General features: G+C 37.8%; 1 protein-coding gene across 4 annotated transcripts in view; it reads left to right on the top strand.

Moving 5' to 3' along the window:
* JAM2 (junctional adhesion molecule 2) overlaps window positions 1–25,624 on the top strand; it is a 68,862-nt gene extending 43,238 nt beyond the window's left edge. For 2 of the 4 annotated variants that reach the window (XM_037833168.1, XM_037833159.1), the window contains exons 3-11: window positions 3,886–3,993; window positions 5,373–5,525; window positions 7,694–7,896; window positions 10,351–10,450; window positions 13,827–13,934; window positions 16,774–16,789; window positions 19,152–19,194; window positions 21,371–21,503; window positions 24,898–25,624. In XM_037833168.1, coding sequence (XP_037689096.1) covers window positions 3,886–3,993; window positions 5,373–5,525; window positions 7,694–7,896; window positions 10,351–10,450; window positions 13,827–13,934; window positions 16,774–16,789; window positions 19,152–19,194; window positions 21,371–21,499 — 860 coding nt within the window. In that variant the 3' untranslated portion in view covers window positions 21,500–21,503; window positions 24,898–25,624. Of the gene's footprint in view, window positions 1–3,885; window positions 3,994–5,372; window positions 5,526–7,693; window positions 7,897–10,350; window positions 10,451–13,826; window positions 13,935–16,773; window positions 16,790–19,151; window positions 19,195–19,439; window positions 20,036–21,370; window positions 21,504–24,897 lie in introns of those variants that run through there. The other 2 variants (XM_037833173.1, XM_037833182.1) reach the window with 2 other exon arrangements.
* Window positions 25,625–25,981: the final 357 nt, after the last annotated feature.

Genomic DNA, 25,981 nt, shown 5'->3' with positions numbered 1-25,981 from the left:
CTCTTAAGAGCTTTTTGCTGTCTCTTCCCCTGTTTATATCTTCTCTCCCTTTCTATAAATCAGAAATTCCATGGTCAGCCATTTTAATCATCCCTTTGCATACATCTCAATTCTATGGCCCCTCTCTCACTTGGCAAACCACAATAAAAACAACCTTCACCAACGTTGCCCCATGCATTCATGCAACTGCGTGTGGCTAGAGAAAACAACTGTTCTGATTTTCCCTTGCGTAACCACAAATCTCAAGAGGACCGTTAGTGCTGCCCAGCAGTTGTACCATGCAGCTCTTGTCCATTCACTCTCCCACCCTCCAAGACAAATATTTCACCCTTATTTTCTCTCATCAGACTCACAAGCCCTCCTCCCCTATTCTCTCAGCTGATCATCTTGCTTTTCTGAGACCATTGATGCTAATCAGAAGTAAACTTCTAATGATTTCCCACCATCTCCACCCACTTACCAAAATCTGCCCCTATACTCGGCCTTCCTGCCTGTTACTGTAGAGGAAATTCCCATCTGAAGCTAATCCTGTCTCTTGTGCAATAGGTTTCTTCCCTTCTTGTCTGTATAAAAGCATTGTTTTAGAAATTCTCCATTATCGTTCTATATCAAATGTCTAAATTCTATTCGAATGTTACCATCAGCATATAGATATATTGTTATTTCTCCTACCCAAGAAATAAAATAAAATTACAAATGTGTGTGTGTGTGTGTGTGTGTGTGTGTGTGTGTAAAGAGAGAGAGAGAGAGCATGTGCATAAAATTTATAATAATATCCCAGGTTTTATTAGAAATTTACTCAGGCATAAAGCCAGGAAGAATATATATGAAAGTTAACCCAATGGTGATTTCTATGTGTTAGAATTATGGTTTTTCCTTTTAAATGTTGTATGTAATCTCATTTTTCTGAATTGCATGCTCATTGCTAGAAATATAGAAAGACAATAAAAAGATGTGTATGTGCATGTGTGATCTGATTCTACTTCCCACCTCACATCAAATCCTTCAGCAAATCCATTGGCTGTACCTTTAAATTTTAAAACTATATTCAGAATTTGACAGCTTTTCCCAAGCCACCATCCTAGTTTTGTGCTATTTGTTATCTCTCGCATATGTTACTGAGTAACCTTCCGGAAGGTCTCCATGCTCCCTAACAATTTATCACCAATACAAGAGTGAGCCTTTTAAATCATAAATCAAACCATATCACTCCTTGGCTCAAAACCCTCAAAGTCCTTAAAATGTCCCACAAGACCTTACATGTCCGGGCTCCTGTGATCTCTGAAACTTCTGCCACTTTCTCCTTCTTCTTTGGAGCTTATGGGCACAGGTGTCATCGCCACACCAGGCTGCTCTCCCGTAAGACCTTAGCACTGGTTCTTCCCTTGGCTGGGAACATTCTTTCCCAGGCTACCTTATAGCAAATCCCCTTCCTCTTTTAAATCTTTGCTCAAATGTCACCTTCTAAATGAGGGCTACTCTGACTTCCTAGTTTAAAAAATTACACCCTTGCTCCCAGCACTCCCACATCTCCCCATACTCTGCCTTGCTCTTCGTTATTTCCAGAGCACTTATCACCTTCCAACGTATTGTAAGTTTAGTTTTTTTATTTCTTGTTTGTCTGTCTCTCCCTGCTAGATTGTAAGACCCAAAAGGGCAGGGATCATTGTTTTATTCACTGACGTCTCTTCAGAACCACACTGTGCACACGTAAGTGCTCAAGTCCTTTTGGAAGAATTGGATAGACCACTTCTCCACATTTTACACATCAAAGAGGATAAAGGTGGAGTGGAGTCACTGGGCTTAGGAAAATCATTTTCTCATATAATTTCCCCAGATGTATGTTTTGATAGAGCAGTGGGGGCAGAAACCGGGAAGCATTCATCGAGGGGTATGTGTGTGTGTCTAACTCAACATATGAAACAATGTGATTATTTGAGCGTAAAATTATTCCTAAGACCTAGCAGTGTAAGACCCAGAGAATGGGCTAAAAATGAACTGGAGTATGGGTGTGTGTTTAATTGTTGGAAACTTAACAAAGTACGGGAAGGAAACCTATCTAAAGTTCAAGATTCCGGAAGGCCAACACCCAGTCTCCTTAATCAACAGAACAGAACTGTGTTTCCTCAGACAAGTCCCTCAGCACACATTTGTCTTTGTAACATACTTGTAAACATGTCTATAAAATGATGTTTCTTTGTAATGTAAACAACCTGCTTAAAAATTTTAGGTATCCTTGAAAAAAAACCCTTTTGTTCTTTTTTTCCTTGCTTTACTTTTCTCTCTCCTATTTTCTGTTTTAGACTAACTTTTAATCTGTTACTATATTTCTAGCAACACATGTGGAACTGAAAAAGAGACTATAACAAAATGAAAAAAATTATAATGCTACCACTCAAAGATCACCACTGGCTTAATATTTTCATACATATTCTTCCAGGCTTTCAGCTCATGTCTGTGGATTTTACTTTTGAATTAATTTTTTTTTACTAGAGGAGTTGTAGGTTTACAAAAAACCATGCATAAAATCCAGATTATATAATATGCTATTATTTTTAATGAAACCTAGGATGCTAATATAAATATTGCTCTCTAATCTACTGAATCATGTAATCTCTTGCATTCTTTTAAAAAAATACATTAAATTTGTTTAACTCAAAATCAGAGGTATGGAAAGGATTTTAACACAATTTCTCTTCAAGTCGAAGATGCTGTGTTCGGTCCGAATTATAAAGCATCGCAGTCCTTTTAACAACGGTCTCCTTAGATGATTCTTATGAAAATAAAATCTCATTTCCATAAAAAGAAAGTAAGCATCCATTTCACAGTTTGCTCTTTAGATCAGACTAAATGCCTTGTGTGTAGAGGAAAGGGAGCAAGTCTCAGAAATAGGAGGTTGCCATTCTAGATAGTCTAGGTGAAACATTTAAAAATTGTTACAATAACAGGCTTCCATTTGGCAAATTGCAGCAGTCGACAGATGAGCACTGGATTCCCAAACCCCCTCAAGTCATCTGGTTTGGACAATCAAAAGAAGGGGTTCCTTTGTAGGTTCCTGAAATTCTCCAGTGGTGTAACTGCAGTAAAATACATTTCCTGTAATAAAGTGACCTTAGTAAGATCCATTGAGGCAGTTAAACTTGATGTCAAGATTAAATATTTTAACTGTTTTTCTGGATTGAGGCAAGGCTGTAGGCAGTCATTTTGGGGTAGGAAACAATGATTTACTAAAAGAATATGTCAAGTTTGTATTAATGGTTTCACAGAGAGATTGGGCAAAGAAAGGATCTGAATGAGAATGCAGCATATTGGAGAAACTTCTTTGGGTTCCCCAACATGACCTGGGCCAGACTAAGGGCCTTTCTTACACACTAAATGTGAAGTACCCTCTGCGTACCTCCATCCTCGTGCTCATCATGTTGGACTGAAATTTCTTATCTTAATCTTCCTCTTCTATGGACTATAAACTCCTTGAAACTGAGACCGGGAATAACAAGGTAAATAATTAATCATAGCTGCCATTTGCTAAGCACTTACTATGTCTGGGCATGTGTGGCTTTGTGTATACGATTGCAATTTAAGGCTCACAACAACTCGTTGAAATATCCCATTTTACAGATGGACACTGAGGCTTGGAGAATTAGGAAAAGGAGTTTCAGTCACCCAGTTATTATGTGGAAGAGCTATAATGCTTCTAGTTCATCTTTGGTTAAGCCGTTGTAGTACCTGTCAAGATAATCTGTGAATGAATGAATGAATGAATGAATGAATGAATGAAGATATGAGGGAATAACAAGATGTTTTTTTAAAATGTTAACTACTTAAGTAAAAAGTAGATTTCGTAAGGACAATTCAAAAATAAGTATTTTTTGTTCTCATTCCCAGAAGCGATTTTATCCTGTAAATACCCAAAGAAGACACTTCCCTCCAGATTAGAGTGGAAGAAACTTGGGCGTAGCGTCTCATTTGTCTACTATCAACAGGCTCTTCAAGGTAAGATGCTGTAGGCTTGGTGAGGAGAGAGCAAGAGGACACCAAGTACAGTTTGGATCCTTTAGCTGAGAAATGAGAACAGGACATGGCTGATTACTGAAAATGTGTTTTTGTAAGTGTGAGGTGAAACCAACAGTATTTGAGACCTAAAACAGAACAGCCACAAAAATAGAGGACAGAAGACAGAAGCAGGTGACCCTCATCAAGTCCCTGGGCTCTTCCTTTCTCAGCTGTAATGACACAAAATGCAACTGTTCTTACTGGCCCAGTAGATTCAACTCTACAGGGAAAGCAAGGAAAGATGTTGGCAGGGTGGGGGTGGAGGGGAGCTGCTCAGAAGTAATGACTTCACCCAGTTTCCACACGTCCCTTTACAAAGCTAGGCCATCACCAGGAAGTCTAGGATATTAAGACTTATGGGAAGGTAATTACAACTACCATTATCTATTGCTTTTATAAAAATGTGTTAATCTATTTCTTTCTACTCCTTGCTCTTCCTGTTGAATACGTAATGAACTTTTAATTTAAAATATTTATAATGACAGATGAAATGCCATGATGTCTGGGATTGGCCTCAAAATAATCCAGTGGTTATGACAGGCCATGGGTTGATTTTCGTTACAGGATGATTGTGCATGGGGGTTCATTTTTCCATATTCTCCAATTTTGTGTATGCTTGAAATTTTCCATTATAAATACTTTTAAAGTTGAAAATATGACTTTAAAAGTATAACAAACATTATTATTATTTTAAAATGCTAAGTATTTCTTTAATTTTAAATAATTAAAGTGAAAAAAATTTTTAATTTATAGAAAATTTTAAAAACCCCTCGGGTTCTTATCTGTCAAGATAAGGCTATAGGCGACAGGGAGATAGCACAGCTGCCTTCGCTTCAGTTTTCTACAGCTGCCAATTCTGGCACCTGCACATTATAAAAAACACTATTTTAATTCAGCATACATTACTATTGAAAAATAACCAAAAGAATGTTTTTAAGACCCTCTTCACCTTCTCTTCTGTGGTTGTGTCTTATGAGCCACCACACATAAATTCACTGTTCCAGCCAATTAACCAAGCTCTCCATTGTCTTTTGAAGGCAGGAATATTTTTACAAGAGTTCTAGAAAGGGCATGAGAGCAGGAATGAGGGTTGAATTCATCAAAATAAATCATGGAAATATGAAAGTGAATATGCCTTTTTGCAGAGTTATGTCATTAAAAAAAAAGAGTCAAAATCATACACATACAACTCATTTTTTAATTGAATTTATTAATAGGAAAATAAATGCTTTTGTTTGCTGGATGAAGTGACTTTAGGAATGTAATACATAAAAATTTACTTGTGTTTTTAACACCCATTGTCTTCTCTTTTTTAAAAGGTGATTTTAAAGATCGAGCTGAGATGATCGATTTCAGTATACGGATCAAAAATGTTACAAGAAATGATGCCGGGCAATATCGTTGTGAAGTTAGTGTCCCATCGGAGCAAGGCCAACACCTGAGAGAGGATATGGTCACTCTAGAAGTATTAGGTGATGTGCATGGATAGGGTGGCTACTCCCCACCCCCCACAACCCTCCTCGACCCCCAGCTGTGGGCACGAGGGGCTGGTCCATGAACACAGTGACCTGACTCAGAGCCCACTCAGTAAACTTACAGAGACCCCAAGTACCACATTTCCTGCACTGCCCTGGTGGTTTCTTCCCCATCTCCTCATTGGGCACTGAAATGTTAACACTGTCGATTCAGTATCATGAAATCTTTTAAGATTGAGCTCATTCCTAATGGTCTTACACTGCACACAAGAGCATTTTCCTCAGGAGTTCATTTTTTCATGGCTTCTCCATATGTATCATTTCTTCACCATATAATATGGCATTATATAAGATGATAGAAAAGCAATAAAAGAAAAGGAACATAATGGCATTTAGGACCAGGCAAGGGATTGGAAGTTATTGGTTAAAAAAAAAAAGGAAAATAGTATTTATCAAGCAGCTAATATGTTTAGGCCCTTTCACATATGTAATTTTACTTAATCCTCATGGCCAAGCTGATTTTTACAGATGAGGAAATAGAAGTTAAATCATTTTCCCAAGGTTACACAGCTAATAAGTTTCTGGACCAGGATTTGGATCCAAATGTGGTTAAATCAATAGTCAATATTCCCTTCTATTACACTACTACTATGTTTAGCTACTGTAAGAATCCCTGACATATATTAATAGCTCATGACAATGACCTGATAGAAGCTGAGGAACTTTTCTCCTTCACTGATGTTAGTATAAGCTACCAAGCAAAGGGAATAAAATAATACCTCTTCCTTTTCCTGTGCACTCTCTTTCTGGAACACTAGCAATGCACTAATGTAGAAAAAAATCTAATTCAGAGAAACTTGCAGGAATGTGTAATGAATTATCACAAACCTAGCAGCTTACAAAAATACCCATTTATTAGTTTATGTGACTGGGTTCTTTGTTCAGGGTATCACAAGGCTGAAATCAAGGTGTCATTTGGGCTGAGTTCTCATCCAGAGGCTCTAGGGAAAAACGCCCTCCCAGCTAATTCTTGTTAGCAGAATTCAATTCCTTCCAACTGTAGGATTGAGGTCCCATTTCCATGCTATCCTGAGGGCCACTCTCAGCAACTTGGGAGCTCCCATAATCCTTAACACTTGTACCCCTTTATCTTCAAGCTAGCGAAGGTACATTGAATCTTTGTGATCTGAATCTCTGATATTTCTTTCTGTGATCAGCTGGAGCAAATTCTCTTTTTTAAGGGTTCATATGATTAAGTCCTACCCATCCATGTAATCTCCCTATCTTAAGGTCAATGGCTTTTGGACTTTAATAATATCTTCAAAGTCCTTTCACAGTAGTACCTAGGTTAGTGTTTGATTGAATAACTGAGTGTTATTCACTCAACTGAGTAAATTTCTGGGACCAGAATAACCCTATCTCCTCGTGCAGATATTCTCTAACTTGGCTAGTTCTAGGCCAAATGGGATTTCTGTTTGAGTACCAGGCCTGAAAAAATATACTTAGTTTTGATTTCTGTTAAATAAAATTCATAATACATCATTCAAACTCTGGTGAGGAAAAATGCAGAAATTGTTTATCTAAAAAAGAACAGGTATTACATTAACTAAGGTAAAACTTGCTGGTTATAACAGATAAGCAAGCCCTGAACTGTCAGTAACTTAATGTAATGAAAGTTTCTCACATAAGTGAAATCTAATAGTTAAGGCAGGGCTGGTGGGGCAGGGACAGAGGCAGATAGGTGGAGCTCTATTGATCTACTTTGGTAAATCTTTAGAGACTAAAGTTAATGTCAGTTCTGACATCTTCAGTACATGGTTCTCCAAGGCCACCATGGGACTGACACCTTCTTGGTAATGGGAGGGGAGAAAAGGGGATGACTTAATGTGGGTAGTGTAAGGTCTTTATGTACCAGTCCTGGAAATGGCATATATCATTTTTACCCGCATTCCACTGGCCAGAACTCATGAATCAGATTCTGTCTAGCTGCAAGGGAGCTAGCAAATATGGTCTAGCTATAAGCCCTGGAAGAAAGGGAATTGATTTGTTGAACAAGTAGCCAGTCTCTGTTACAGGGGTCCAGTGAGTACATTTTTAACTGGCAGTTGAAGTCCTTGTTTGACTTGTAAATAAATAATCAATATCATTTGACTTCCATCATTCAGTGGCTCCAGCAGTTCCGTCATGTGAAGTACCCAATTCTGCTCTGAATGGGAGGGTGGTCGAGCTACGATGTCAAGAGAAAGAAGGAAATCCATCTCCTGAATACACGTGGTTTAAGAATGGCATTCGTTTGCTAGAGAATCCAAAATTTAGCCTCCAAACCATCAACAGCTCATACACAATAAATAGAACATCTGGAACTCTGGTAAGGTCATTTAAGCATTGGCCTAATAACTATCTTATATTTGGATGAAAAAATTATAAGAACAAAAATGATGGAGAACAGAGGATGACCACCATTGCTTGGCTAATTGGGGAGAAGAGTGGTAGCAGGAAAGATGGTGGTACCTGCACAGAGAGGTGTTGGAAAGAGCTGCCAGAAAAGATGAGAGCACGATGCAGAGAACTGGGAACTGAGCACACGAGAGCCTACACCAGTTACCTGAATCAGGCCAAGCTGGATTCATGATGATGGCTCAGGCATTTCACTACAACTACTTTCCTGGCCTGGAGAGTTACTAAGTGCAGTCTCCATTTACATCACCAGGGAAATGCAGGGAAGCTCTCTTAGGAGGCTCTGACCCCAGTGCTAGCTGTGAGAGAACAGTGGCTCTAGCCAATCTTCTGTCTGATGTCTGTGTCATTTAACCCTTCCGTGATTCTAGATCAACAATTGGCTCTCTGACTTGAGTATCTGCTGCTTTAGATTTAGCCCAGACTTTCTAATTGTTTCCTCCTTTAAAATCAAATTGAAAGGCCTTTCTAGGAATATTGAAGAGAATTTATAAATAAGCTCTTTAAAGTTAAAAGTACTTTATTTTTATTTTTTCAGCTGTGACTTTTAGGGATAGGAGTGGGAGTAAAAAAAAGTCATTAAGCTTAAAGCTTGTTTTTTTAATCAGTTAAACTAATATTATATAGTAGTTCAAAAAGGTCTAACTTTATAGCAATGCAAACTTTAGGGTCATTATCTAAAAAATCCTAAAGGCAGGGTAATACAACGATGATTGGAATGAATTTTACAAGGAGGAATAATGTTTCCTTTCATTTCTCAATTTACAAGCACACCATAACATTTAAAAATTGGATCCTCTGGTAAATAATAAAGTGTACCAGTAACATGGCTAAATAATAAATTCTACTGGTAGGATAAATCCTCCTTGAGGAAGGCCCTGTGGCCTCGGCCCTTTCAGCAGTCAGCTGGAGCAGTCAGCAGGTCCAGCTGATTTTATACTGAGAAACTGGGCAGAAAACCTGCCGTCACACTTTCCTATATTTACCTTTCAAATTTATTTTTTCTCAGAGCAGGTGCTAAGAGCCCAAGGCAAGGCTGAAATGATAGAGACGCACTTTCCTTAGCTGGCCTCCATCTGTGAAATATCTGTGATATCAAAGGAATGAAGCAGGGTTGAGCTAGGATGGGTTATGTTGTGAGAAACGACCAACCAAGACCCCATTGTGGGGGGGACAAGGGCTTCCTTTTAATTACTGATGATAATGTGCTGGAAGATCATTTTTGGTTTGAGTGTAGCTTGTTGTTTATATGTAATCTTGATCCTGATTTCATGGTGAATATTCTCAAAGACTTCTGGCTTTGGGGAAAGTGACAGATGGTTCCATAGACTGAAAATAAGTGAGGAAAAGCTCTTGACCCCACCATGTTGAAGTTTATAGAAAGAAGAGGGGTGCAGGTGGTGGGCAAAGAAAATTGAAAGAGGAAAGGGAGGAAATAGATCCAGTCCATGGGTCTCCTCAGAAGTTCAAGGCTCCCATGGACGAGTGGGAGTGACCACTGCTGTACTGAGGTGTGACAAGGAGGGCACCGAAAATTACTGAGCACCTGGTCTCACTCTTTACTGTCCTGGCAGGATCCTTTAAGTCCAAGACACTTCCTGTTTCCTCCCTCTCTCCCTCCTCTCCTCCCTTCTTCCCTTTCCTCCCTTCTTCCTTCCCTTCCTCCCTTCCTTCCTTCCTTCCAATAGTTTCAGAAATCCACCAAGGGGATAAAACTACTGGTAAAAGTAATGAAACTTCTATATCAAAGTCTTATTTTTCAGTTGCTTTGGCAGGGGGTGGAAGGAGCAAGGGCTGGGCTTTATCTTTTTTAGGCTTTTCAAAAATTCTGGAGCTGATCGAGTTTATAATCCTATAAACAACACCAATTAAGATTTTCCTCGGCCCTCCATCCTGGTAGTAACTCTAGCTCTTTAGAGGAAGTGTTAATGTTTGCTGCCACAGTAGACTCACTTGTAACTTTGGGAAGTGCAGTAACCCTTTTAGGTTAAGGGGGCCTTCATTTATATAAAAGCGGGGTTTGCTAGGAAATAGAACTAGCTGTCATTTAATACTGTAGTGTGCGAAAAACTCTAAAAAATGTCTACTGTCTACCTAACAATTCTGCCTTTTCAAAATCACACACAGAAAAGAAACTTCCCAGCTTATATTTAAATCTTTCTCTGTTGAATTAAAACAGGAGGCCTAGCTATTTACTCCTTGAGTTTGTGGCGGATTTTTAAATTCATAATAAAAATATAAAGTTATAAGCTGTTAAACTGGAAATGACCGACTTGATGCTATAATTCAAGATAGATAGCTAGTTTGGGAGTCTACTTACAGTTTACTGCTTAAAAAGTAAATTTTCTTTCCCCTCTGCAAATAGCAATTCAACCCCGTTTCAAAATCGGACTCTGGAGAATATTCCTGTGAGGCCCGAAATTCTGTTGGATATCGCAGGTGTCCCGGGAAACGGATGCAAGTAGGTAAGCGTGAGATACTGGGAAGAACAAATGGTTTGCAATTAGGATGTGTTATCATCTGTGAGGGGTAGGGGTGGGCAGATGGAGGGAGCAAGGGGTCAGAAAGGTTTAAGTGATTTGGAGGGAAAAGAGGAGGGGATGTTTAAAATTAGCTTGACGTTATGTACTGCCTTGGAGCAAAGGTGCTGTTTTTAAGCCATCTCCTGAACAAGCCAAGAAAATTTAGCATTACATTTAACACATTTTTTAGTTTTGCAAACAACTGTTTTTAAAATATGTTCTTCTGTAGGCAGCTCAAGTATAGGAATCTTTTTTTCAAACACAATCCAAAGTTATGTAATCTATAAATTCCTCAGGATCAGAGAGTCTATCATGGAGTTCGAATCCCAGATCTGCCACTTGTTTGCTGCACACTCTTGGGCAAGTGTCTTAACCTCTCTGTGCCTCACTCTCATCAAAATGCAACTTCATGAAGCTGTTATGAAGATGAAAATAATCAACATTTTAAAAGTGTTAGAATAGCACTGGTACACTGTGAGCATTTATAGAAGCGTTAGCTATTTTTCGTTGTTGTGGTTGGATTATTGTCATTGTTCATGTTTTCAGTCCCCTGAAATACTGAGCTTATACTTATCCTGCAGCAGGCTCCCAAAAAATATATAGTTGAATATAGTTATGGACTAGGTGGCTATAAAAGCTGCCAAAAATTGTGTTTCATAAAATGAACCTCTCTGAGTCCAATAAAAGTAGTGCTCAAGAATCTTTTCTAGATTATATGAACTTCAGAGCACGGATGTTAATTTTTTACATTTTATTTTTAGTGATTTAATTCGTACTTGAGTAAAAGCTATGTGTTTTGCAAATTGTTGTGTCATAGATAGAGACAGATGCACAAAAGTTGACAAAAAGGGGTTAAAGGTCACTTGGAAGGGCTGCACCCTGAAATGGAGTACTGAGGGCCCCTAGCTTTGTATTCAGCTTTGTGGGGTCAGAAATTCAGTGCACTTAGAGATGTGCAGATACAGGTGCGCTAATTTGCATTGTTTATGTACAATTAAACAGGATTTTTAAGAATATTTTTATTAGTTTTCATGATATTCTAAAGTATAAGTTTCAATGGTATATTTGAATTTCCTCAAACAGGTTTGAATTTCAGGTCTTTTTGTAAAACTCAGGGATGCATATCATTGATTTTATCCTCCAGACTCATCCAAGTGCTGACATTTGTAATAAAACTCTAGCATTTGCTTAAAGTATCAGAAAGTATCCTTCTCAAAGCTGCTTTGGAGTTATTAGAAAAATATCATCAGAATTTCTTCAAAAACTGATGCATTAGAAAAATTTGTCAGAATATCTTTAAACTTCAATACATTAATCCGGTTTTCCTAACTTCATTAATTCACATACTATCCTCATGGTTTTACCATAACTTTGTACCACCTGCACTATTTTTATTTATTTTTTCGTTGAAGTGGCTGTTTAATTGAAATGTCTACTTTAGCCTCATTGTAAATAATATCTGTAAAGTCATGATTTTGATGGACTAGTAACATTTTTCCTAGCACATAGTTAATAAATACAAAACAATTAAAATGTGAAAGTTTCACCGGTAGATCTACTTTGATTACAACATGATTTCTACGTTTCATCTTCACTGAGGCATAATGCGGTTTTATTGTTTGCTCAGTTTCTCACAGTAAATGGCAAACAGGATGAAAACAACTTATCTCTAAGTTACTACTCTTATCTTCCATTTTATTGAAGAAAATAAAATAAAATTTATACTGCAACTTAGCACTTACAGGACAGATTTTGCCTTTAGTTTGAATCCTTCATAGATGTGAAATTCATTGACTACTACAAAGAAAATAGGAGGTAGAGTGTGAGTCTTAGGAGTTTAATGTAGTTATTCATTTAATTTTGTCATCAATTTTGATTACTCTGGGGTTTTCCCCTCTCTGCTCTTTTTGTATCCAAGTAAATAGCTGACCTCTCCTTGACTCCCCTGATGCCAAAGCAAATATGAGCTGAGTTTATACAAAACAATAGTTAATGTTTTCTACTTTGTTCAACTTTCTCTGCCTTTCAATGATTCCTTTAAAAAAAAAAAACAGTTGATGTTTCAGTGGTATCTGAGAAAATTAGTAACATATTTGGCATTGGGAAAGAATTCTGATACCAGAAAAATTTTTTGATAAGCAGACTCAAATGGTATTTCTAAAAAAAAACATTTCTCAAAATGTACACTGCTTTAAAACTATTCAATTATTATTGAGAAAAATGCTATAAAATATTTTCTCCAAGTTATTATCTATGCAAAAGATACTTGCTTTTTTAAAAAATCAAGACCCCTTTGAGGAATTGTGTCCTTAAAGAGTGTAGGTTATTCACATGATGTTAATAAATGAAAGTTTCTACGTGACAGAAGAGTGTGACTCATGAAATCCTTGTGGGCAAGATGGAGAAATGTGATCCAAATAAAACTAAGTTTAGATGGATTCACACAGAGTTGAATTCCACTGGAGCATGCCAATACTTTATGTTACATGAAGGGAGGTTTCTAAAAGCCTGTTACATGGATCTTTCCTAAACAAAGACCTGTTCATCATTTTATTAATTCCTTGAATGAGGGTATTTTGGGTACAGCTCCCCGATTGCAGAAATATTGAGCTTAGAAGGTTAATAATCTAATTCTTCGCCAAAAGAATATCTGAAAACCCTGTTACAAGTTGGTAACAGGGTAGAGATTTCAAAATTGGATACAAAAATCCAAATTTATTAGGATAGAGAGATGTGATTTAATAGCAACATGAAAAAGCCTTAGAGTATTTAATCTGTTTTAAGCTCAATGAGATGGCAGTTTAATAGCATGTGTGTGTGTGTGTGTGTGTGTGTGTGTGTGTGTGTGTGTATGTGTATGTTTACACTCACATAATTCAAGAAGGAAGATGTTTCTGACAGTTTTACAGAGTAACAGTGGCATAAGATTTCTTTGGAGTTGAGTGAGTTTTCCGTTATTTGTAAAATTGACACAAAGGATTATGTAGAGGAATTTTAAATAAAATTTGGGGGGAGGTGCGAGTGGTAGTAGAAGACTTGAACATGCTGAACTTCCAAGATTGTTTCCAATCTGATATTCAGGCCTATGAATTATTACATCTCCAAATGAATGCACATAAATACCATACATTTTATTTCTGGATCATAGCACTTTTTAAAACTTCATATTCTTGCAAACTTAGTACTGTTAATAGATGAGGAGGTTTCAAATGCATGAAACTATCCATGTATATGATATAGCTGCAGAGGGAAGCTTTTTGAATTTCTTCCATTTTAGAAATTTGACATGAACTTATATGCAGTTTACTTTATGTTCCAGATGATCTCAACATAGGTGGCATCGTAGCAGCTTTGGTAGTTGTTGTTTTAGTGATTTCCGTTTGTGGCCTTGGTGTGTGCTATGCGCAGAGGAAAGGCTACTTTTCAAGTAAGTGAATTTCACCTTTCTTTGGTAGATGACTTCCTGTGGATCTGTAGTTTACATATGAGACATTATTTCTCCAAGAAGTTCTAACCAACTCTGGAGTATATTTTTCATTGATTTTTCTGGAGTGGAAAATGCCCAGGGTGACATGCAGGTGAGTTATGACGCACCTTGACAAACATAGGGAGAAAAGGCAGAGCTGTCTCATTGCAAATTCTCAGCGAACACCCCTGAATAAATCCCTGGAGTGTCTGCTTTCGAGGGCTGTCTCCAAAATGTCTCTCTCCACTGCAGCACCGAGCTCCTTCTGTCTGAGCTCTTGTAGGGCTCCAGTGATTTAATTAAGATCAAGGCTGAATGGGCAGGGCCTCACCTCCATGGAAATAATCTAATCAAAGGTGTTACCCACAGTTGGGTGAGTCACATCTCCGTGGAAACACTCAATCAAGAGGTCACTCCCTAATCAGAAAGATTAATGAATCTGCTGCCACGAAATTGCATTAAAGAATATGGCTTTTGGGGAAACATACTATATCCAAACCAGTGCAAGGGTGATTGACTAAATATATCTGCAAAGATCCTAATTCCAGATAAGGTCACATTCCCAGGTACTAGGGGTTGGGGCTCAAAAATATCAATTCAACCCCTACAGAGCTTTTGTGACTCTTAAACCCCCATTACAGTGTGAGGTATATGAATGAGATTTAAACATAATCGATTTTATTCTCTTAATGCATATCTTCACCCCAGACCTTAAAATTATCCAAGAATCCAAGAAAAAAGTCCATTGACTCTAGTATATAAAGTAGTTTTTTTGATGAAATAATAAATTTATAGCATGGAACAAGTTTTAGACTGATATATAGTGAACATTAATTCTGGAATTTAGCTTTAAAAATACTTTATACCAAAATAAAACTTTAAGGATTTTTAATAATACCTATAAACTGAATAGTATATGTCATAAAATGTTTCCATGAAAATGGTTTCAGGAGATTCCCTATAGTTAAGAATAACTGCTCTGTGAATTAATAACTGCTTTTGTATCTAGTGCTCCAATCTAGTCCAGTGTAATGTAATTTTCTGAATGGAATCCAGCTGAGTCCACCTACTGGCCACCAGTGAGAGTACACAACAGATAAGATTGATTCAAAATTCTTGTCATTGTTAACTGTACTTCAAAGAATACCTATCTGAGTATTTTCAATTAGGACTTAAATTTTTCTTAAAATACTGAATTAATTAAAGTGTTGACTTGGACATTAGGAATCCATTGGCTAAGAATGTTAGTTAATTTCAACTGGTAGAAATCCTATGTAAGAGAATTATTTTCTTGATCTTACATTTAGAACAGAGATTGCAAACTACAGCCCATAGGCCAAATCTGGCCACCACCTGTTTTTTTACGGCTCATGTTATGGTTTCCTTGGCTGCTTAAGCAAGTACCATGCAGTGGGTTGGCTTGAACAATGGGAATATGGTGGCTTACTGTTTTGAGGCTGGAAGGAGTCCAAATCAAGTCAAATCAAAGCTTCATCAAGGTGGTTCTTTCTTCCTGAAGACTGGCATTCTGGGGCTGGTACTGGTGATCCCTGGTCCTGGGCTCCTCTGTCACATGGCAATGCACTTGGTGGCCTTCTCTTCCAGGTTCCACTGACTTCCAGCTTCTGGCTTCTCTCTCTGTGGCTTTCTCTATCTGTCTGAATTTCATTCTGCTTATAAAGGACTCCAGAAATAGGATTAAGACCCATCCAATTGAGTTAGGTCACACCTTAACTGAAGTAACCTCATCAAAATGTCCTACTTACAGTGGGTTCACACCCACAGGAATGGATTAAGTTTAAGAACATGTTTTTTGGGGATACATAGCCCCAAACCACTATAGCTCCTGTGCCAGTTTGAATGTATTGTGTCCCCCAAATGCCATTATCTTTGATGTAGTCTTGTGGGGCAGACATTTTGGTGCTGATTAGATTTGCTTGGAATGTGCCCCACCCAGCTGTGGGTGATGACTCTGATTAGATATTCCCATGGAGGCATGGCCCCACCCATTTAGGGTGGGCTTTGATTAGTGGAGCCATATAAATGAGCTGACTCAAAGAGAAGGAACTCAGTGCAGCTGTGAGTGACATTTTGAAGAGGAGCAAGCTTGCTAGAGAGGAACGTCCTGGGAGAAAGCCGTTTTGAAACCAGAACTTTGGAGCAGATGCCAGCCACGTGCCTTCCCAGGTAACAGAGGCTTTCCGGACACCATTGGCCATCCTCCAGTGAAGGTACCCGATTGTTGATGTGTTACCTTGGACACTTTAAGGCCTTAAGACTGTAACTGTGTAGCCAAATAAACCCCCTTTTTATAAAAGCCAATCCGTCTCTGGTGTTTTGCATTCCGCAGCATTAGCAAACTAGAACAGCTCCCAAGATAAGACTGGTTTTTACAGATGACCATTTGCAATCAATTTGGTGAAAGGGAGCACTAACTGTGAAGCCCAAGTAAGAGAAATGGCTTTCCCCCAAAACAGTTACAGTCTTCTCATGATAGACCTGTATCACAAGGATTTGTACTCAGTTATTGTATTTTGAGCTTCATCAATATCATTTTTGGAAATTTGTATTGTCTCTTGTGTAAGTGCCTACATAATATCCTTGACTTTGCTTTCTGCCTTGTAAAGCCTAAAATATTTGTCATCTGACCCTTCACAGAAAAACTTCACCAAATCCTGATTTAGAAGGTACAAATGTCAGCCTTAAGAAAAGGAAATTAAGCTAAAACTCATTTTATATGAATCTGTATCATACCTTATCAACTCCTTCATTAATAATATGTTCCTATTTTCTTTTGTAGAAGAAACCTCCTTCCAGTAAGTATGCTTTTTAAAATGCATGGCTTTTGTCCTATAACAACTAATTTAACCTTAATCATCTCTTCAAAAACAAAAGTTTAATCATCTCTTTAAAAAACAGAAGAAACCCATTTTTATAGGTTTAATTCTGTGGGAAATTACTCAAGTTTGAGAAATACATTCTAATTCCAGTTTCATGCCTGTTTGTGAATAACTATTACTTATAAAAGAAATAAGACCAATACATTTGACTTCAGAGACATTTCCAAAATACTACTTTAACAAACGTATTTTTTGTATTTTGCTAAATTGAAAATTGACAAATTTTTACTTTCAGTCATGTTTTTCATTCAACAAGTATTTATCGAATACCTATTTTGTGCCCAACACTGTGCTAGGGAATGGGGATATAACATTGAATGAAACACACAAAACACTCTGCCTTATGGAGCTTACATTCTAGTGGAGAGAGGCAGAAAGAAAGCAGATAAGTAAACAGTATATCAGATGGTATTAAGTAACATGAAGAGAAATAAAGCAGGTATGAGGATAGAGACTATACAGGGTGGGAGTGAAGAGTGACATTTTAAATAGATGATCAGGAAATGCTTAACTGAAAAGGTGATGTTTGAGAAAGACTTGAAGGAGTTAGAGGAGCAAGCATACAAATCTTCATGGGAAGAGTGTTCAAGCAGAGAGGGGACAACAAATGGAAAGTCCTGGAGGCCCGGCATGCATGGAGTGTCTGAGAAGCAGCAAGGGAACCAGTGTGGCTGGAATGGAATGAGAGAAGCACAAAGAGGAGGAGATGAGTACACAGAAATAGCTAGGGCCAGATCATGGAGAGAGCCTTCTAGGCAATCTCAGAGACTTTGGTTCTTGTTCTGAGTGAGTGGAAAGTCATTGGAGGGTTTTGAGCAGCAAGGTAGCATCATATCACTTAACCTTAAAAGGCTCAGACTGGCTGTTCTGTTGAGAACCAACCATAATGTGGCAAAAGGGGGAGGCAGGGAGATCAGTTAGGAAGCTACCGCAATAATCTAGGCAAGAGAAAATGGTGTCTAGGACCAAAGTGGCAGTGCCAGAGATGATGAGAAATGATAGAATGCAAGACATATTTTTGACAATTTTCTGATTAACTGGATGTGGGTGTTAAGAAAAAGAGAGATCAATGATGGGTACAAGATTATGAGCAGAATGGAGTTACCATTTATTGAAATGTGAGAGATTTTAGAAGGAGCAAGTTTGTGAATGAGGATGGGGGTAGTTGGAGAGGTCTGGAGTGTTTCAAAATTTTAATATTTGAGAAGTTTATTAGACCTACTGGTAGAGATACTTAGTAAATAACTAAATATATAAATCTGGAGTTTGGGGGAGTACCTTAACTGGATATAAAAATTTAGGAGTTGTAAGTGTATGACATCTGGATGAGATCACTAAAGTCCTCGATTTATATGCACTTGGTTTGCAGTTGTCCTTCTTATGTGTATGGAAATGGCAGACCTAACTTTCGGCCTGTGGACATTCTCCCAGCTGCTGTGGCTTTGGATGCCTTGTCATCCCCTAAGTCTTTTGAAGACTTCCTGTTCAACTCTGGTCTCTAAGTCTCATAATATCCCAGTAGAAGTCCAGAATAAGATCCACGTTATAAGAATAAGCAGCAGCAAAGAGGGTGAATTCAGAGAAGCAGGGTGGGCCTGATTGTGTACTTGTTCCTCCTGCTCCAGGCTATTGTGAGAACTTCCACTTTTATTGACTGAAATGGGAAATCATTGGAGGGTTTTGAGCAGAGAAAGGTCATCATCTTACATAAAGAGAGAGGATGAGATTGCTGGGATGAGGGGGTTATTCTTCCCTTATTTACAGTGTCTCTATCAACCCACATGGCAATCTGGTAGGAAAATTACCCTATTTATTTTAAAACACCTCTCCTTTCAGTCCTCAAATCCATGGTCCACAAAATTTATTGAATGATGAATTGGATAACTGGAACCTAGCCGCCGTGTAAACCGTCTTTTCCTTGGAAAAAAAATTAATTTTCAAATTATAATAGTCAACTTAAAATCAAGCTTTCAAAAACGTTAAATGATAATAAGTTGAAAACTGTCTGTGGTTTGTTTAGTACACCAAAAATCTTTAGTATACTAACCCTAGGTTGCATTTAGATGCAAGGGTGTCACATATACCTTTCTCTGTGAATATTGTCTATAAACAGAAGACACTTAATTGTGGTTGCTGCCTTTTGTTCTAGCTGTCTAAGATAAATGTTTGTATTCTTGCTGCACAGATGTATGGAGTAATATTAACTAAAAGAGGATATGTGTTTTTCAGAATTGAAAGTGATAATCTAGTAAATACTATCTTTTATATTCTACAACAGGAAGAATAATTATACATTGAAAGCCACCACAATGAGTGAAAATGTGAGTAACTTTTACATATATCTAAGGAACGTATATTCAGGGAAGAAGGCTGGGAAGCAAAGTAATTGTTTGGAAGTGGTGGATTTGTCTTTTGTTCCAGTATCTACCACTGGTATTTAGATGGAGCTAAATAAATTTTAGCTTCCTTCCTCTGTCTGGGATTTGTAGTGTAATTATAGAAAGTGAAATTTACCGTATCATGATTTTTTGTTATGAGGTTTTCTATTATTATTCTGCTTCCTTAGTATTGCTAGGTCTGGCATCATCAGCTCCATTTTATAGATGATGAAATTGAGATGCAAGTTTTCACAGGAAAATAGTGGTGGAGCTGGGACCCAGGTATCTTGCTTCCTGGAAGCTTGACCAAGCAATTGGTTAAGATCACTTCCCATAGATCTATGGCTGATCAAAGCGTTCGGAAATTTTAGGAAGGTGAAATATCCTTTGTGTTATGGATTGAATTGTGTCCCCTGAAAAGGTACATTCAAGTCCTAAGCCCTGGTTTCGTGAATATGATCCTATTTGGAAATAGGTTCTTTGAGACTGCTGTTAGTTAAAATGAAGCCAAATTGGTTTAGGATGGGCCCTAATCCAATATGACTGGAGTCCTTATAGGAAGAGGAGATAGGACGTAACAGACAGGGACAGATGCGGGTACACCATGTGAAGACGGAGGCAGAGAACACCATGACTTTCGGGAAAGCCACCACCAGAAGCCGAGAGACACAAGGAACAGGTTCCTCCCTGCTGGTTTCAGAGGCATGTGGCCCTATTGACACCTTGATTTCAGACTTCTAGCCTCCGGAACTGAAAGTCAATAAATGTCTGTGTTTTAAAGCCACCCATCCTGTGATTCTTTGTTGCAGCAGCCCTAGGAAGCTGAGACACTCTGCTATTGCTGACAGGAGCCATAAATTACCAAAAACTTGGCAGCTCAAAACAATAGACATTTCTTCTCTCACAGTTCTGGAGACCCAGAAGCCCAAAATCCAGGTGTCCTTAGAGTTGGTTCCCTCCGGAGGCTCTGGGGAGCTTTTGTTCCATGCCCCTCTCCTGGCTTCAGATGGTGGCCATCACTCCTGGTGTTCTTTGACTCAGGCTGTGTAACTCCAGTAACTGGCTTTCTCCTCTCTGTGTCTGTGAGTCTTCTCCTTTCCCATCTCTTATGAGGCATAGTCATTGGATTTAGGGCCCACCCTAATCCAGGACAATCTTACTTCAAAATCCTTACCTTAATTATATCTGCAAAGACCCTTGCTCCATAGGGAAGAGAATCTTTTAGGGGCCATGTTTCAACCCACCATAGATAGATATTCAGTATTCTGGATTATTTGTTCAGAAATACAGTGGAGATGGATGTTTCAAGTTACTAGGGGTTTAAGCCCTTCCTTGAGAAATGGAGCTCTGGTTCTCAGAATTCCTTAGTCCTCTATAGCAGGGATTCTCTTAGACTTCAGTAGATTTGGTGTTTGGAGTGAGGGTATCAGTATTGTAAACAAGTTTCTTAAGTGATTCTTAGTGTCACTGATGTTTAAAATATTTATCAAAATTTAACTTTAAAATTCATTGTCTACTCCAGATCTATCAGAGGAATCACCTTATTCTGAAGTTTACTGTCCGTGAAAGCAAATTATTCTTTAATTAGGGAACCAGCACCATGTAACTCCATATTTGCTCCTACTCTTACGGAAAGTACTTCTTGAATGTGGAATAAAATATTCCCATCCCATCAAACATGAAGGAGACACTTGGTGGCTAAGGTGGCCAAACAAAGGCCTTTTACTCAATCTCTGTCTTCTTCTGAGTTACCTTCATCAGCTGAGAGCTAAAGTCATCTTTGACCTAGACCCCAAATGTCATCTTTGACATTTAGGACTGGATAATTCTCTGTTGTGTCCTGTGCATTGTAGGATGTTTAGCAGCATCCCTAAATGCTAGATGCTAGTAGTTCACCCCCACTCCCCTCAGTCATGAAAATAAAAAATGTCTCCAGTCTGCCAAATGGCCCCTGGGGGCAAAACGGCCCCTGATTTAGAACCACTGGTCTGGAGGATCCAAGGCTGTTGAGAAAGAAGGGGTCACACTGGGCCTCCATTGATCTAAATGAAGTGCAGTTTCTTAAGACACTAAATTGAATCCACAAGATTCACTCTAAACAGTTTAGAAGTTTTCACAGAATCCCAGAATTAATCCAGTCACCCAGAGATTTTCTGAATTGAGACCAGGCTGTGGTCAGAGTGCTCTGAACTACTCTGGGATTCAAGCCTCAAGCTGTCCTCGGTTGGGATCCACATGTTGGGTTTAACAAGGTATGTCAGACAGCCCCTGGCTATTTTTGTGTTGAGTCTTGAAAGGGAATCAAATTCTTATCAGTATTTTAGTGGGTCATAAACCCTATTAATAGGCTTTGTTTTTTAAGTATGCTATCCAAAGTTAGAAGTAAACTACAAGAGGAAGTAGATTATACCAAATTAAATGTGGTCACTCAGAATGATGGCTTAAGAAAGAAAGGAAGGGAGAGAGGGAGGGAGGGTGGATGGAGGGAGAGAGAGAGAGAAAAAGAGAGAAGGAAGGAAGTAAATCATAATCCATACCACTCTCTACTCATAAGGACTGCTCCCTGTTTCTTTTTTCACTGGCAAAGCACTACTCCCTGGGTGGGTGGGTAGGTTGTCGGGGGTAAATTCTGTATTTTTCTTTTCCCTATGAGATACAGGGTGATTAAAATGTAAGATCTGTGAGTAAGATCACAATTACTCAATTTTTTTTATTTAGACCATTTTATCTTTATTTAATTTTGTCAATGACTTCTGAGTTGTGAGCCATACTTTTCCACTTAGAATATTATTCTTTCAGCTTTATAATTAAGAGTATTATGGAAAATTTCAAATGTACAAGAGTTCAGAGCATAGTATAATGAGCCTCCATTTACCTGTCTCCCAGCTTCAAGAAGTATGAGTTTAAGACCAGTCTTGTTTCATCTCTCTCTCCCTACTACTAGCTCCAGGATTATTTTAGAGCAAATCTGACACTACATCATTCCATCCATACATATTTGGTATATTCCCTTAAAAATAAAGGCATTTAAAAATATACCCACAATACCATTATCACACATAAAAAATAATTTTCATTTACTTAGCCAGTCTTCCAGTTTCTCAGTTGTCATAATCTTTTTTTAGTTTTTAAAGTTTGTTCAAATCAGGAGCCATATAAGATCTATACATTGCATTTGGTTGATAGTTTCTTAAATATCTTTTAATCTATAGATTTTCTCTCTACTTCTTTCTTTTTAATCTTACAATATAATTTATTGAAGAAAATGAGTTGTTCTTCCTGTAGAGTTTCCCACAGTTTGAATATTGCTGAATGCATCCCGTCATGTCATTTAATACATTTGTCTTTCCCTCCAGTAAGTTGTACAGTTAGATCTAAAGGCTTCATCAGATTTAGGCTTGATTTTTTTTTTTGGCAAGAAGGCTTCTTAGTTGTGTTGTGTACTTCCAAAGGAGGTACGTAGGACATGGGTGTCTTTTGCGATGTTGGCAGTCACTGATGGTTGTTGCTACCATTGCGAAATGGTGATCCTCCATTTCTATCATTCCTTCTTCATCCACCAGTTGGAATACTTCTCTAAAGAGGAACATTTCCTCATTGATAGTTCATTAACCTGAGGTATTATTGCCATATGAAGAAAGAATAAATGTGATAAGTAAAATTTAGGGGGCCCAACATGGAGGCACCTGTGCTAAGCCCCATCTCAGCAAAACCAAAAAACTAAGCAAGTTATTATTTACTGTAAATGCCCTTCTCACCCAGAAGACCAAATTTAAATACAGCCGGATCTTTATCAGTTATCCCCAGCTAACTTCCTTTTTCCTAAGCAACCACCAGTACAGCACTAACCAATAGAAATTCTCCTCCAATGTACTTGCTTATTCTACCTCTAGAAATCTGTTGCTCTCTTTGTTCAGAGGAACAGTTCTCTCTACCTCATGGTGACTGGAGTCTCCCCAATTCAAGAACTGATTCCATTAAACACTTTGAGATCAAACCAAATTTTGCTTGAGATTTTATGTAACAAATGTTTGATTTTTTTCTCTTTATTTCCCAGTTATCAAAATAAGGAGTTGAATGCTTAGTATTCTCCAAAGGTGATCAATTAGAATTCCAGTTTTCAACTGCACAAACATAATTATCATTTGTTGTATCCCATAATATATGTACAAAGTCTCAGAATTACAATACCAACACTACTAGCAACAATATAATTATAGAACACAATTTGAGAATTTAATGTGGGTCTGTTTTTTCTTAAGTTATATTCCACTATAGAGATTAAGTCAAATTACTATGATTTAGATTCACTTAGGACATTCTCTATGTGGTTACACCACCAACTCAGTACACAGTTTAGTTTCTCATTCCTTTTCTATGAGTTTTTGGAAATACTGTATTGTTTAGTAGTTTTTGGTTCCTGCCACAAGGGTTTTGTATTTTAGATAGGGGGATAAAACCTATTATTGACCAACAAACCTTCCAAAACAAAATGGCAGTACGTGCAACTTGAAAGAGGGGGACGCAGAAAGTTTAAGAGAGGAAGTGAGAAAGGACTATTAAAAAATAGATTTTTACCTAATATTTATGGAAAAGAAGGAAAAAATGAGCAGGGTGGTAGGCAGTGTGCACATGAAAAGAACACTGCACTAAAGAGCGAGCAACCTGAGTTGTAATCCCAATTTAAATATTAATTCGTTATATGACCTCAACCAATCACTTAGCTTTTCTGGTTCTCACTATTCTTATATATAAGTGAAAGTGATTAAAATGTCTGTCTGTCGTAAACCATATTTCTTTAAGGATTTGGGAAAACTAAAAAGGTTAAAGTAAATGTTCTCTATGGTATCACATTAATCAGGGTTGCATTTGGTGGGGTAACAGAAAACCCCATAATGGTGACTTAAATGGAGGGCTATTTGCTTTTCTAATATAACATGAAGTCTGAGTCCTAGTTTATTGCAGCAGATCCATGATAGCTTAGATGGCCTGCACTCCTTCCATCTTCTTTGGCTTGTGGCTTTTATTCTTATGGGTCACAAGATGGCTGCCCTACCTCCAGCAATTACATTTCTGTTCCAAGGAGTGAGAAGGGGAAGTGATTATACCAGTGGACTTCTGTTTACATCTTGTTTGCCAGAACTCTGACACATGGCAACCTCTAGCTGAGGCGGGTGCTAGGATATTGTGTTTTTACATTTTACGGCCCCTATAGTAGAAAAAGTAAAAAAGAAAAGGTGATTGCAATACGTATTGATGAACCATCCTACGATACTGTCACAGAAGTCTTCACGGTTTAATATATTATCTCTTTTGTGTACATTTTGAAAGCTCAGTTATAAAAGTTCTAGGCAAGTAAATCTACAAATGAGAAAAACTGGAGCTAAGACTTGAGCAGAAAAGATTTATCCTGCTCTAATTTCTAGTTTCATTTCTGTACTCTCTGGACAGAGTTTCAAAGTACATTGTCTCCTAGTATTTAATTAATTCCTGATAAAATAGATTTAGTTAAATATGTGCTGGTTTTTATCTGTAAAATTCTCATAGTTTATATGGCTTTATACCCATAAGATTTATATCTATTTCTTGCAATATGGATTAATACATTATATTTAAACTGGGTTTTTCTTTTTTTTTTTTCCCTAGGATTTCAAGCACACAAAATCCTTTATAATTTAAAAGAAGTCTACCTTTGAGATATACCAAAATCATGGGTTATTAAATGATTATAAAACTCTGCTTTGTCTCACATTTGCAAAGAGGTACCGGAGGAAATGAAATTGGTATTTTGTTATCATTTTTAGGACTGCTAAATCACCTGAAATTGGTTAACATTTTAAACACAGTTCTGTCAACATCTAAAATACCATCTGGCTTCTTGTGTCTGGACTAAGATAAAAGAATCAAAATACTTTGTAATAGTCTGGGGTTTGTGAAATGTTAATAAATGGTCTGACTTCTAGAAAATGTTACTAAAATATCTCATACTGATTGTGAAAATAATCCACAGAGCATGAAAATATTAACTGCACACACCCTTTGTGCATGGGTCTGATTTAGAGGATTCAGAAAATACTCTGACAGAGGCAAAATGTACATCTGGTCTAATTTCTGCCAGAATCCTCTTTTCTCCCCTAATATAATCCTTATTCTGTTATTCTTTTATCACAAATACATTCACAGAGGGGAGGTGGCAGAGGTGGGTTTTATATCCCAGGATCTGTGCTTTGAGTTTACTACCATTGATGAAAACCAAAAGCAACATGAAGAAATATACCTAATAGCCAGAGCTTACAAGACGTGCACTATGGGACTCTCCTGGTGTTTGTCCTTCATCTCTTCATTAAACATGATTTTGAGAGTCAAACACAAATCCGAGTGGCTTATTTCACCTCCAGAGCTGCCTATTACTGTTTTCTTCCCTTAAGACCCCTTTGAAGAGTATCAGTGACTGCTGGAGTATGTACCATCTCCTGGAGCTTGAATTCAGAACTCATGCAAGTGGAGCCTACACATAATCCTGCAGATCTCTTCCCTGTGTGAGCAGTGACTTCAGGTTTCTCCCTCCAAAAAAAATCAGGAAATTCTGGAATCTTGCCTTTAGGGAAAGTGATCTGACAATCCGGCAGATAGCAAAGTGGGGATATGTAAGGAAGAAGTTGTTTTGCAGGTAAAATGAGATGAAATTGCTCACTGTGGCTCCCAGCACCTAGTGCCCCACTTGACACGT

The sequence above is a fragment of the Choloepus didactylus genome, chromosome 1 (assembly GCF_015220235.1).
Source record: "Choloepus didactylus isolate mChoDid1 chromosome 1, mChoDid1.pri, whole genome shotgun sequence".
NCBI lineage: Eukaryota > Metazoa > Chordata > Mammalia > Pilosa > Megalonychidae > Choloepus > Choloepus didactylus.
This window is presented reverse-complemented; position numbering and strand designations above follow the sequence as displayed.